This window comes from Sus scrofa, chromosome 18 (genome assembly GCF_054392235.1).
Source record: "Sus scrofa isolate SSC_HxYL_T2T_F1_AM1 chromosome 18, Sscrofa_HxYL_maternal_Yorkshire_Landrace_v2.0, whole genome shotgun sequence".
NCBI lineage: Eukaryota > Metazoa > Chordata > Mammalia > Artiodactyla > Suidae > Sus > Sus scrofa.
Window position 1 is genome coordinate 40010670 of NC_139400.1, and position 14949 is coordinate 40025618.

Below are 14949 nucleotides of genomic sequence, written 5' to 3' on the forward strand. Positions count from 1 at the left end.
CAGAGGCCTGGAACAATGTGGAAATCTACAAATGTTTCCCAAATGTAACCTTTAAAAACCAAAGATAAGGCAGTTTTCAGGAAGACCTGAGGCTCTGGAATTTTACTTCTTCACTGATCCAAAGAAAGAAAAAAAGAAAAACAAAAATCCCTCTAGCTTAATGACCTTTAAGAAACACTGCAAAACCTACCTGTTCTGTCTAATGTTCTAAAACTGATTAAAATCTCATTGACCAAAACAACATTTTAAGATAACCAGAGCACTTTTAACAGACGAGTGACCAGAGGCACAACTCATAATTGTATAAATATAATAAAATTATATAATCATAGATGTACTATTAATGTTTGTTGAATGAATTAAATGCTTAAATCAATTTAACCAACAAATCATGATTACCATTATTTTGAAAAATAATAAGACCTCTGAGCAAAAACTAAATTTCTTCCTTCAAAGCTTCTTAAGCATATGGGAGCCTATGGTGTGTTTAAACTGTAAAGAATGAGAAAAATGACATGAACTCAACTAGTTTATAGGTCGGAGTGGGCAGAGAACAACGGGTTTTCAACAGAGCAAACTGGATAACAATTACAAAAATTACATGAATACGTAATTGAATATGAATACACAGATAAGTGTAAAATACAGTGATAGTGCAATTAATCTCAATAATCAGGGCTCTGGATGAGGTGAAGAATTAGGCACTTTCCACTTCTAAAAAAGTAGTGGGGAGGTTAGATAAAGGCAAGCTGATACAGGCGACTAAGATACCTTATTTCAGTCACTGTAATCTCCTCCTATGTCTAAATCTAAAGTTCCTCTTCCTAAGAAAATGTATTTTCAGGATGACTGACTCTAAAGCGTAGTAAATCCTGCCTCCTCAAATACAAGTTGAATTGTGTTATTTCCACCAACAAATATACTCATGTTAAAGCCAAACCCTCAGAGGCTTATGGAATTTGGAGTTACATGGGCTCATAGAGATAGATCCCTTGGCCCAACTTAATAACATGAACTCAGTTGAGAACACACAACATCTAGCCTTCCCAGGAAGAAGGCAAAGAGAGGAGGCATAGATACTTCTAGGACTAAGGAAACAGACTCAGAAGACAGCTCATTTCAGTTTAGGCCTTCTTAGTTATTCAAAGACTTCCCCACAATTGTCTAAAATCTACTTCCTTATAATTTTCACTGATTCATCTCATTTTGTTCTTTGCCATCAAACGAAGTTGAATCATCCCTCCACGTAAAACAGCCTTCACAGTCTATCCACTTTTGTAGGCATGACAGTCTCCTTACTCTTATCTAGAAAGCTATCATGAAAGAGACTGCCTTACTCTTGAAATCCAGAGAAGCTATACCTATAGCAGTCCCCTTACTTAGCAGCCAATTAACCCTGTCATAAAAAGGAATTAAGGACTTTACTTTCTTCCTCTTTTCTAAAATAAGGCTACACACCCATCTTTAGTCTTTTAGTATGATCACTATTTTAAGTGTCACAATTTTTAAAAATGTTTCTGTTACCTCTCCATTCTATCAGGTAGTTTTTATCAAGAACGCTTTCTATCCCAAGCTCTCTGGTGAAGGTAAAAACCTGCATTTGATTCATTCAAGAACAAAGGCCAGTGGAAATCAACAATGAACCAAAGGAGGTGGTTGCTTCTGTAAAGGCATTTCAAAGCTATGATGTAAATCTGATTTTGAAATAAATGCGTGAGAGCATGGAGAATAGTGTTTCAAATAGTGGCAAAGGCACAAATAAAATAACAAAAAGAGAATCTAAAGTATATTGAAATTGATTTCTTGGACTTCAGAATGATGGATATGGATTAAAAGTCAGGGTATGCTTCCTCTCTGGTAATTCTGCTAAAGGCCCAAGCCAGGTGGATTCTCATTTAATCCACCAACACAGCCTCTTGCTCTCTGGATCATCTCTTCAGAAACCACCTTCTCTGAATTCTCCTTTAAGACCATGGGTCCATTCTGACTTTACAATCTTTGCAATCTCATTAACTTCCAATTCCAGTCACTTCCAGAAGGATAACTCGTAGGCCCATTACCTTTATCTTGATTCCTGTCCTGATCTATGGATTTGAAGTTTCAACTCTACATGAACATATCTTTAGCAACTCACTTCCTAAAATCTATCACCACTTCTCTCTGTCCCTGCCTTTTTTTCCACCTGTGGTCTGTGTCTTGATCAACGGTACTCACAGAATCTTTTTTTTTTTTTTCAGATTTTTATTTTTTCCTATTATAGTTGATTTACCATGTTCTTTCAATTTCTGCTGTACAGCAAAGTGACCCATACATATATGTACACGTTCTTTTTCTCACATTATCCTCCATTATGTTCCATCACAAGAGACTATAGTTCCCTGTGCTAAACAGCAGGATCTCATTGCTTACCTACTTCAAATACAATAGCACAGAATCATTTTTAACTCTATTTTCTTCTTTCCCCTAACCTAACAATCAATTACCAAACCCTACTAAAATACAGCCTCCCAATTTCACTTAAATCTATACTTTCTTGCCCATGTCCACTACCAGTGCCTCCCATCCTTTTCTCCTCCAGCCTGAGTTTTTTTTTTTTTTTTTTTTAACACAAAGACTGAATATGTTACTCCTTGGTTCAGTCAAAATTAAATTCATTTTGCATATTGATGAAAAATTGATAGAGTTATTTTAACATTGTACATATTTTGATGTACAGTAGTGTTGTAAACTCCTCCACTTTTCCCATAATTTCAGGTTGTAGCTTAGTGAGAAATAGTCAAATGCCTCAGAAAATCTTCCTAAGATCCTGCATGTTGCATAGGTATGTGATGGAAGAAATAAGAGTAGACTGGGTCTACGTTCATAGAAACCCAGAAGATTAAAGGCTAATCCACCATGAAAAAGAATAGGAGGACTATTTCTTGGAGTAGAGAAAGTGTGGAGAGGAAACTGGTTCCCCTGTCCTCTGCCACCTGCCTTCACAGGCCTGTCACCTGCTCAACCACAAGTGCTTTATTTTTAGTGTTCAGCTCTGCATGGTCCAAATCAAAAAGACCAACAAATTGTGTATTCCTCAGTCGGGGTCACTCACAGCCCAACCCAGACAAAACTGACTCCTTGCTATCCTGAGAGTCTCTCTCAACCTCTAAATTAGGAAGCTCCAGAACCGTGCCAGTCAACTGGCAACTGGCCATGAACTAATGCGGCACATGGTTCTTATTGTGGTCTTGAATTGATATCGAGACAAGGGATTTCAGTTTAATTTGGCACACACGTACACCTTATCCTCTCTCTCTCCTAGTTCACAATTTCCTTCTGGGCAGAACTATGTATCATACATTTTCAGTCTTCAGCATCTGGTACACAGTAGGCACACAAGAAATATTCGTTGACAGGGTTTCCCTTTGAAATATGCCAATAATAAAATACATGAGCTAGTATGAACATGTATTTCAGACTTTATTCTTGAAACGGTTTAAAAATCAGGCTTAAAAGCACATGCATATGAATCATCTTACTTCAGATCACGTGGGTATGAATTTGAAAAAAAAAAAAGAAAAAAGAAAACAGAAGTGGACTGCAAGTAGAAACCACAAACGAAATTAAAGTTAAAATAACTCTTTTCATAGTTTCTACTTAGTGAGCTTTAAGTGACTAGAATTTGAATCTAGAAAATAAAACTCCATTTCAAAACCTTTAGGTTAAACCCTTACCTCCTTCAGAATGTGTATGCTAATATAAAAAGAAGACATAAAAAGTTTAAGTAACTCCAGTAAAGTCTTTATGGCAAAGGGGGAGAGGGGGAAGAAAGAGAAAAAAAGAGAAAAAGAGAGCAAGAAGCATCTGAAACACTGGTGCGTAAACACAGGACTGATTAAGACAGCAGGAAGGGCTACAGCATCTTTAATCTGCTCTCTGAATCACCAAAGTTGAACTATTCAAATATCTAGAATCTTCTAGCCAACACAGAATCAATATCCTCCCCTCAATAAAAACTAAATAAACAATTTCAGGAATAGAAACATAAAAAAAGAAAAAAATCACATCCCATGCCTTCTTACAGTAGAATAATTACATTACCTCAGAAAAACAATTTGGTCGAACTGTTTCCCTCTTTTGTTTGTTGTTGTTCTGACTAATTTTCCATTTGCAAATGGCATAACTTTAGATTGTGACAATTTATGTTTCCTTTTTCCCAAAATCTTTTATTACAAAAATATAATGCTAGTAAAATAATTGCACACTGTTATTAGACCTTTCCATGAAATCGCCTCAACAAGATCCAGGAAATGAGGTTCAAAGCAACAGGAAAGGTTCTTACACACCCAAAAATTCCACAGCTTCCCCAGTAGCCCTGAAAAGGTCACTCAATTTTATATATACGTTAAATCCTTGTAGGTGAACAGTCCAAACAAGGCCAACAGGCATGATTCTTGCTGCCCAGAAATCACAGCTTACTAATTGCATTGCTGGTCTCTAAGCTCCCCATACAGCCCGCAACACAAGATCAGCTGGTACAAACACACTCTTTCCAAACATGTCTGATCCCTCCCTCCCCACCCCACACCCTAGTGCTTCCATTCTGTCAACCTCCAACCCTAAGCCAATTCCAAAAATTCATTCTATCTGCTTCTATTCTCAAGCTCTGGAATGCTTTTTGCTGAGAAAGGCGATCAACCATGCTGACCATGTCCAGTGAAAATTCATGCCATTCATTCTTAGTTAAGCCTCAGTGTTACTGAGCCGCTCCTTTGTTTGGCCCAGATTGACTTTCTCTTGAATTCTTCATTCTTTCAAATCTTGTCCACACAGCTCAAATTTCTTGACTCATCCTAACCCCCCTTGCTCTCAGCAAATGTTGCATCTATTTTGCAGAGAAGATCTAGGCCTACATTAAGCTGTTCCTGATATGAAATTTTCTCTAAATTATCACCTTTTCTCCCATGCCCATCTCAAAGGGGAAAGTTCCCAACTTTCCTAAGACTGGTCTCATCATCCCCTTCCTTCCCAGAATTTTACTCTTTCAATTACAATCATCCACGCCCAAGACTACCCCATGCCCTTTCATCTTTTCTTTTTTAAAAAAATGATTTTTATTTTTCTATTATAGCTGGTTTACAGTGTTCTGTCAACTTCCTACTGTAAAGCAAAGTGACTTAGTCACATATACACATATACATTCTTTTTCTCACATTACCCTCCATCATGCTCCATCATAAGTGAATAGATATAGTTCCCAGTGCTATACAGCCCCTTTCAACTTTTCTCTCTCTATCCCCTGGCTTTCTTTCCACTAGTGTATAGTAGATACATTCAAAACCCACCCATCCAAAAAGTAGCCCTCAGTACACCTTGTTTCTCCCTTAACAAACCACAACTCTTCTCATCTTCCATGTCTTCTAAACATCTAACTCTTCTGTGACCAATTCTTATGGACTCTCTTTCTCTATTCTTTTCCTTCTCCTTTCTAGAGGGTGGCCATTTCCCTGGATCTGGTCCTCAGTCCTCTTTCCCACTCTTGTGTCCATCCATGAGTTACTTCTCACCACTCTCCTAGTTACCAATTCTCTTTTTCAGTGGCCTACAGACTATTCTGGCTTAGGAATCAGTTCCATGGAAGCTATGTGATCAAAAGAAGACTGGACAGCTCCTCCCATGTTTCTACTCAGGCTAAAAAGCAAACCTATGGATTACCTTAAATTTCTACCTTTTCACCATCTCCGTCTTAAATATTTTGCCCAACCACATCAATGTCATTCAACAAAATTTGGACACAGTGACTCATTTGAGAAGACAGAAAAATCGATGCTCTCAATATCTCATAGCAAGGTAGAGTTCTATCCTACTTTGTTTATGGTTGTTAAGTCCATATTCTCAATTCCACTCCCACTGGCACTCCCCTAGGTTCTCTCATCTTTTGTCAGGCTATTACAATAGCCTCCTGGAAAATCACTGCCTTCACTCTTACCCCTCCCTCCAAAATCATCCTTTGAATTGCCATAAGATTTATTTTCCTAAAAACACCAATCTGATCCTATCCTTCCCCTTGTTAAGAACTTTCAATGCTGCTACTAGCTACAGAAAGGATATACAAATTTCTCAGCAGGAGAATCAGGGCCCTCCGCAAAATTGTTTTAGCTTATCTTTACAACTTGTGTTCATTCTCAGCTCCTTAATAATACAGCACACACAATGGTCTTAATGAACTACTCCACATTCTGTGACAATCCCCTCCAAGCCTTGCTTTCCATATTCCACCTCCACAAGACTGAGTTCCATGGCCATGCTTCTTGGTCCAAATCAAACTGAAATTTTACCTTGAGGTTTTTCCAAATGTCCCAGCTATGTTCGCTCTCCCCCCATGTTCTGCCATCACTTTCTTTGTGCCTCTATTATAGCAACTTTCCATCTATCTTATATTATAGATATGTGTGAATGAATGCATTTCCCCATCATCCTACATGTCTCAGATTTCATTCATCTATCTATTTATCTCTGTATATCATATAGCATCTTACACACACACACACACACACACATACACACGATGGAACACTTAGAGAGCACCTGAGTAAGGCACAACCAATGTGAAGACAAACAAAAAGGCTATGACATAGACGAAGATCAGTATTAAAATGTAACGTATACAGGGGAGTTCCCGTCGTGGCGCAGTGGTTAACGAATCCGACTAGGAACCATGAGGTTGCGGGTTCGATCCCTGCCCTTGCTCAGTGGGTTAAGGATCCAGCGTTGCCGTGAGCTGTGGTGTAGGTTGCAGACGCGGCTCGGATCTTGCGTTGCTGTGGCTCTGGTGTAGGCCAGCGGCTATAGCTCCGATTCGACCCCTAGCCTGGAACCTCCATATGCTGCTGGAGCAGCCCAAGAAATGACAAAAAGACAAAAAAAAAAAAAAAAAAGTAACGTATACAAACACAAACACATAAATGCTTTCCCTATTCCCATCCTCCACCCTGACCCCAAAACTATTTCTGTTCATTGCCACTTGCTGCCTCGACTCACACTTGTTCTGGACAGCAATCAAGCCCTCCATTTAACTGATCATGTACTCACAAATACATATGAGAGGCTGCCTCAAGGTGAACAGTATTCCATTCCCTGCTTATCTTAAGATTTTGTGCCATCATGTACTAGCTTAGCATGGTCCCCTCCCAGTTCAATTTATAACAGGCTGGCTATCCCTCAGAACTTTATTCACTGTTCTCAGCTCAAACAGTTCAACCTCTCCAAACATTTTCTTAATTTATAGACAATCTTTTTAGCCACTTCCTTCTTCCCTTTACTCTTTGTTTTTTCCCAGTTACATCCTTCTTTTACTCATTTGATTATTTTTCTTGTTAGAGGGAAAATTACTATGCCTAGCTGATAAGCTTTGCACTTCTAGAACTAAACTTTAGAAAATGAACAATAGTTTCTTTAGGCATAAAAAGAATTGGGAGTAAAAGCTCTAAGATACTTGAAAATGCCCCCAAATCCCCTTCCAAATCTAGCCAAGTCTTCTTCTAGTTTTCCAATTATGCCTGTTCTTTCTCAAGCACCCATGTTCAAAGTTTCAAACCAGCTTCTACTCAGTTTTGTTCTTGGTTATTTATATATGGTTGCCAGTATTATAAAGTATGTTCTCTACCATTTATCACTCTAAATATGTGAAATTTAATACCATTTAATTTCAACAATCTTTTGAGATTACAGAATTAAACATAATTTATCATTCTGTTTCTATGATAAATGATAATCCAGGTTCCAAAAATCCAGTTTACAAATGAACACAACCCATGTGCAAATTAGAAACATCTTTCCTTATTATACCATAATGTTGGGATGCCCAGAGAAAAGGGTAAGCTGGAAGGAAAAAATATCTACTGAGGTGGTAAAAGATCTATTTATTTACTTATCTTTATCTCATCCTTTTATGTTTTTATTTATCTATTTCTTTTCTAACATTCAGAGTATATCTATATTTCAGTCTATATAGTCTTTTTTTTTTTTTTTTTTTGTAAGGCTGCACCTGCAGTGTATGGAAGTTCCTGGGCTAGGGATCAAATTGGAGCTTCAGCTGCTGGCCTACCTCACAGCCACAGCACCTTGGGATCTGAGCTACATGTGCAACTTAAGCCGCAGCTTGCAGCAATGCTGGATCCTTAATGCACTGAGCAAGGCCAGGGATTGAACCCACATCCTCATGGATACCAGTCAAGTTCTTAACGACCTGATCCTCAATGGGAACTCCTCAGTCTATACAGTCTTGACCTGAAACTCTTTATTTTTATTTATTTATTTTTTTGTTTTTTTGCCTTTTGAGGGCCGCTCCTTTGGCACATGGAGGTTCCCAGGCTAGGGGTCTAATCGGAGCTGTAGCCACAGCAATGCGGGATCCAAGCCACATCTGCAACCCACACCACAGCTCATGGCAACACCGGATCCTTAACCCACTGAGCAAGGCCAGGGATCGAACCCACAACCTCATGGTTCCTAGTCGGATTCATTAACCACTGAGCCACGACGGGAACTCCCTACCTGAAACTCTTTTGAGGATTAATACTCAGGCCTATTTTTATTCATTGAGATACTGGATAAAAATGCTGAAGATCTGTAAAAGAGAGTATACATGGAGTGACATGACTTAAAATTTTGAATTTGAAAAAGGGATTTTTAAAAAAGATTTTCCTGGAGTTTCTGCTATGGCACAACAGGATTGGCAGCTCCTCTGGAGCACTGGGATGCAAGTTCAATCCCGGCCTGGCACAGGAGGTTAAAGTTCTCAAAGCTGCAGCAAAGATCCCTGGCCCAGGAATTCCATATGCCACTAGACAGCCAAAAGGAGCAAAAAAAGATTTTCCTAAGGCTTTCTACCACAAAAAAAAAAAAGACCTTTTAAAAATCTATCAATACAGGGAGTTCCCATCGTGGCTCACAGGTTAAGAATCCTAGCAGTTCCATGAGGATGCAGCTCTGATCCCTGGCCTCACTCAGTGGGTTAAAGGATCTGGTGTTTCTGTGAGCTGCAGTGTAGGTAACAGACACGGCTCAGATCTAACATTGCTGTGGCTGTGGTTTAGGCCTGTGGCTGCAACTCCAATTGGACACTTAGCCTGGGAACTTCCAGTATGCTGCAGCTGTGGACCTAAAGCAAGGAAAAAAAAACAAAACAAAACAAAAAAAACCTATCGATATAGCAGTCTTTCTACAGATAAATGTCTCCAAAAACAATGATTCTCAGCTAGAGGTAAAAAAGCATGTGGAACTTGTTAAAAATGAAGATTCTTTTTTCTTTTTTTTCTTTTTCTTTTTTTTTTTTTTTTTGCTTTTTAGAGCTGCACCGTGGCACATGGAAGTTCCCAGGCTAGGGGCTGAATTGGAGCTGCAGCTTATGTAACAGCCATAGCAAGGTGGGATCCAAGTCACGTCTACAACCTATACCACAGCTCACGACAATGCCGGATCCTTACCCCACTGAGCAAGGCCAGGGATTGAACCAGCAACTTCATGGATACTAGTTGGATTCATTTCTGCTGCACCACAATGGGAACCGCCCCCGCCCAAAAGCAGATTCTTGAGTCTTTTTCAGAGTCTGATTCTGTAAATCCAAGAGCAAAGCCAAAGATGTCAGGAGCCTTGAGAGACCAGGATAGCATCTCAACACTCTCAACATACTGGGTCAGTAATTCTCTGTTGGGAGGGGCTGCCATGTCCTGTACATTGTAAGATATTTAGCGTTGTCACTGGCCTCCACCCACTCATGCCCCAAGCACCCATCCCACTCCCTGTTATGACCACCAAACATGTCTCCAGATGCTGCCAAATGCCTCCTGGAAGGCACAGTCATCCCTGGCTGAGAACCAGAGATGGGAGCTGCCCAAAGATGACACACTTTGAGAAACTCTATCCTTAATCAGAAGGATAAAATGATATACTAAAAGTCAAAGAATATGGATCTTACAAGCATACATGGTATCAAATGAAATAAACAGGTTTCCCATAAAGGAAATCTGATTAGCCACTATAAATTCCTGACAAGTCAGCTAAGCTTCTAAGTCAAAGCTCTTCTTATGTAATTTCAACTGGAAGATTTTCTCCCTAGCTTCTATTTTAAATTATTTTTAATTAACTTTACTGGCATTTTGCATCCTGCTATGAAAAGTCCGCCTAATAGTCTCAGAGGACTCTCCCAAGAGAGAAGAGTGCATTAAATCACACATTATCACATTAAAGAATATTCCAGCACACAGTCCAACCGTCTAAATCTTGGCAAATGCAATGGGGGCAGGGGGAACGTAGAGATGGGAAGAGGCTCGAGTGACTCACAGTAAGCGAAGCTGATTATCTTCAATTCATCCACCCATAGGAAAAGTTGTATTGATTCTCTATTTCAACCACATGTATCACAATGACACATATTTTATAATTTGTGCTTCTACCCTGATTTCTACTGTGTATGAGACCTTGGGCAAGTCACTTAAATTCTTTGGACATCCGTCCTAGAAAGTGAGCCAGCTGGACTGTTATTTTGAAAGATCTTCTAGCTACAAGTTGCAAATTTATGAAGGAAGCAATTACAAGGCTCTTTCAACCACATGGATTCTAGTAATGTTTGCATAAAAAAAGCCAGTGCCTACATTTTCAGTGTTGATAACACAATGAATTTTAAGACACGTAATCCAAAAAAGAAAAAAAAAATGATAATGACATGAACCACACGTATATAAAATCCATTCTCTCTTAAAACAAAAATAAGTTTGGCCCAAACTGTCCTTCCCTTATCAAGACATTTATATAGGTACTTTAGATGAGAAGGCAAATCACATCAGTCTCACAGAAGTTAGTCATAAATAGGAAACTAGTTTTAAATCACACATTTACTTTCTATTTTCTGTAATAAAGATTTCAAATCAGCTGCTTAGAGACCATTTCCAGCTTGCAGGTGTGGTTGTTTTGTTGGCCTGGACAAAAACTGTAATTAGTTGCCAACTTTTAAAAGGGGAGTGATGATATGTAAAAGCCTGTATTTCCAGTATCTCTTGAAATATTGGAAGGTATTAACCCACTATGGCAATGATGAGCTGGAGGTAAGTGCTGTCTGCTGGCCCATGAGCTCTCCAGTGGCCAATAATCCCCACTGCTCCCCTACCTTCCAGTATCCATCCTGTTCTCTGACAACCTGGAGCAAATGAGCTTATGTCCTTACTCTGCAACAATTTTCAAACTGCACAAAACTTTTTATGCGACTTTCAGGGCAACAGAATTGTGCTTGCAAAATCACAGCAAAAGCATATATGTCATGGAGACAGAGCTATGCTCTCAATAAGAAAAACTTGCAACACTATAAATGTTGATAAATAGAATGCACTATACTATAGGTTTCTAACCACCTACAAGAATGTAGAAAGAAATTCTAGATTTAGCAGGGAGTTCAGATTAGAGACCCCCTAAAACTACTTTCAACTTTAAATTTCTATCAGCAGTGTAAAGAGCTGATCATAACACAGTAATATGTGCATAGGTTGTGTCATATGTATTTATGAGTGTATATATGCATATACATACATATAAATATACCCATATATTTATCCTTGTTGGCAGAGGAAGACTTGACCTTATCCTACCACGTCATATTCATAAAGATATTTTCTGTTAACTTTCATAAAACATTCCATTTTTCTCACTGCTTTTAATATATAAAATTTTAAAACTAGGTTTCTAGTAACTAAGCAGCCATATCTTACCAGAGCATTCTTAAACTAGTCTTCCAAAAAAAATGATCAGGAATTCAAGGACAGAAGGAAGAGGAAGAAAGCAGAGCAAGAGTTTAAGAGTAGAGTGGGCTTCGCTAATATCTTCACCAATAAAACCACCCCCACCATGGGCAGCTACATCTTAAAGCTTTCTCCCTACCCACTTTCTTCCAAACTTTTTTTCTTTCAATACAATTTACCAAGTCTGCCTGCTTGTGATGCAATCTTTTAAAATTTGGAAGGATTTTCTTTTTTAAAAAAGAACAACTTCATACTACATTTACAATTAAATTGATGCCAATTTAAAAGATGCAGTGAGTCAAATTTAATTTTAAAAAGCAACACTAAAGGCAAAACAAACAAAAACTGTTGCCGAGGCTAAGCTAATTTTCAGGATAAATATAACTCAAGAGTTTGCACCCTGATAATGTGCATGTTGTATGCAGTCCACATTCTCCTTCAGACCATTCTAGATGCCTGGTTCTTAAAGTCAGATCATGTAACACTTTGCACAGGTGCGTTAAGTATCACTGCAAGTTCTTCCAGCTGACTTTAAGAATACACATTATAAAAGTTGGGCATTGCAGATATCACTCATTCCAAATCAGCTGCTTTTCCGAGGTGTTTGAGGTTGATTTTTGGCATAAGCATTTGTTAATAGTGATTAACAGCTCAAGTGTGAACATAAATAGTCCATCAATGAGTCAATATGACTATGGAGGGCATGCCTGGTGACAAGAAAACGACTATGTCTGCATTTTCTTGCGGAAAACAGGGGCTGCTTCTGGGAAACATGTTTATCATTCTAGTTCTGACTTTCCGATTTTCTCTATTTAGAAAAAAATGACTCACTGTTTAGAAGCAAAAAGCAATGATAAACATAATTCGATTTAACAGCCCTTGAATGCCAGAACATTTTAATTTAGCCATGGATGTTTTCTGCTTTTACCTATCGTGGGTTCAACATTAACTACTTCTTTTCTACTTTTCTAATTTTTACTGCCTTTTCTTTACAAAAAAGAGTCCCAAGAGGCTCATTACATACTTGTTAAAGGAGGTTTGGGGGTAGCTAACAGATATGCTTTAAATAAAGAGTATAAAGTAAGTTTCTGAGGCCTAGAAAATGAGTTCACATCAGTGTCAGAACTCTTTATATCAGAACCACCCTAAGAGGAAAAATGCATCAGAAGAGTAAAATCATTGCTCTCTGCCACCAATGAAAACCGGAAGTATGTTACCTTCAGGAGACGAAAGATACTTGTTTCTAAGTTTGTTATGAAGTTTCCCAGAAACAGAGTATTTTCTTTACAGGCTGTATGTGTTTACACTTTGGAAGAACACAAAGAACTAATTCATTCTTGGAAAGCATTTCTGTTAAAGCATGTTTATTTCAAAACAAAAACAGTTACTAAAAACGTATGCATGAGCCTTTCCAAAGCAATTAGTCACAAAAACCTGGATTATCAGAGCTGGTGAGGAGCCCACAAGAAAGAGACCAACACGCAGTGCACGTTTGCTCAGAAAGCAGCGGCAATTCTGGACCTGATAAAGACAGAGAACTGAAGAGAAGTGGGAAAGTGCTTCAGAGCCCACACAGTTGAGTCTTAGGCCCTGAAATGCATATGCTTAAGAAAGAAGGGATCCTGTCATCTAGTTTCTCGGCAGCCAAAGGAAGGGGGAGTGGAGGGACCAGAGGATCCCCGCCCTCCTATCCGGTTGTTGATCTAGGGCTGCAATCCCAGAGAACTCGCTGGAAGTAATGCTAACTATGCAAAAGTTCACAACCAAACGATCGGATCAGTCCTCGCACCAGTTGCCTACACAGAGACCACAATCAGTAACCGTGTGAACAAGTTTTAAAATGCAACAATACTTGCAACTTGCAAGCGGCACTCACCCTGGGCTGGGGCACCCAGCCAGCCGCCGCCCTCCTCGGCCCCGCGCTGGGGCCCGGGAGTGAGGGCTTCGCCCGCGCCGGACATGGGCCGCTCCACCGAGCCCTCGCCGCGCCTCCGCCTAGCTCGCCGCCCTGTGGGGCAGAAGCACGAAGGGCTGGGAGATGTTGAGTGGAGGGAACCAACTGCTTCTGGCCAGGATAAGAAAAAGAGTGTTTGGAGAGAAGAGCACACCACCCCAGCGGGACATTCCCTCCCCCTCTGCTTCCCTCCCCCAAACCCCACCCCGGGGAAGTTTTGATTTGAAACCCGGGAGGAAAACTGTTACCCACCACTTTGATCAGCGAGACCTGGGGGTCAGAGGGAGGCACCCAAGGGAGAGGGGCTGAAAGAGAGATCGGATTTGGGAGAAGCCAGGGGGAGGGGAGCAAACCCCTCCTCCAACCACCCAGACGACCGCCACCTACCTCGGCATCCCCCCAACTCGCTCAAAGCCCCTTCCTCTTCCTCCTCTTCCGCCTTTAGCGAGGCTCAGGCAGGGGCCACAGGTTTCGGCAGACTGACGGCGGCGGCTGCCCCTGAGTGGCCCCCGCCTCCCTCCGGCTCAGCAGACACCGCAGCAGCGGCAACCGCAGCGCGGCCGCTCCTGTGACTGGTGCTCTCCGCCCCTTCTTTCCAGCCAGCTCAGCCAGGCCGGTTCCCCTCCGAGGGGGACTTTTCCCCCCTCTGCCTCTCTTTCCCCTCTTCCACCACTCCTACAGGCCAGAAACACTTCTCCCTCTGTTGCTCCTTTTCATCATATCCGGATAGGGAGGCCTCGAACTCTTGGCTCTCGGCCCCGAGGCTGGGGGCGGCGCGACCCGGCTGGGCCACCAGCTCCCTAGCGTGCGTCTCTGTCTCGGTCAGGAAGCCGAAGACCTACGGGGCTGGCGCTGGGCTCCAGGCAGAGGAGTACCTCCCCCGGCTGGGAAAAAGGAGGTTGTTGGCTATTCCCAGGCTGCCCAAGAGTGCCCCTCCCCCAGAGTCACCCCATCCCCTTTCTCCCAATTCCCTTGCCCAATCCTGCCCCAGACCCACTGACATTTTGGGAATGCTCTAAGGAAAGAAAAAAAAACCTTATGGGTGGACAATGCAAAACGAAAAAAGTATCGCACTTTGAGAATGGAATACAGAAAGGATGGTTTTGAAACCTTGACCCCTGGCTCTTCATCTCTTCATCTAAAGTAACCTTTATTTTGTTTTTCAGTTCTCTGTTTGTCTTGGTCAAACAGGATCCTGGATCAGGTAAAACCTGCTGCAGTTGC

General features: G+C 40.7%; 1 protein-coding gene across 6 annotated transcripts in view; it reads right to left on the bottom strand.

Moving 5' to 3' along the window:
* MDFIC (MyoD family inhibitor domain containing) overlaps window positions 1-14448 on the bottom strand; it is a 101053-nt gene extending 86605 nt beyond the window's left edge. For 2 of the 6 annotated variants that reach the window (XM_021079120.2, XM_005673229.4), the window contains exons 1-2: window positions 14113-14448; window positions 13648-13779 (exon numbers count right to left, since the gene is read on the bottom strand). In XM_021079120.2, coding sequence (XP_020934779.1) covers window positions 13648-13732 — 85 coding nt within the window. In that variant the 5' untranslated portion in view covers window positions 13733-13779; window positions 14113-14448. Of the gene's footprint in view, window positions 1-13647; window positions 13837-14112 lie in introns of all 6 variants that reach the window. The other 4 variants (XM_085005746.1, XM_005673228.4, XM_021079118.2 and 1 more) reach the window with 2 other exon arrangements.
* Window positions 14449-14949: the final 501 nt, after the last annotated feature.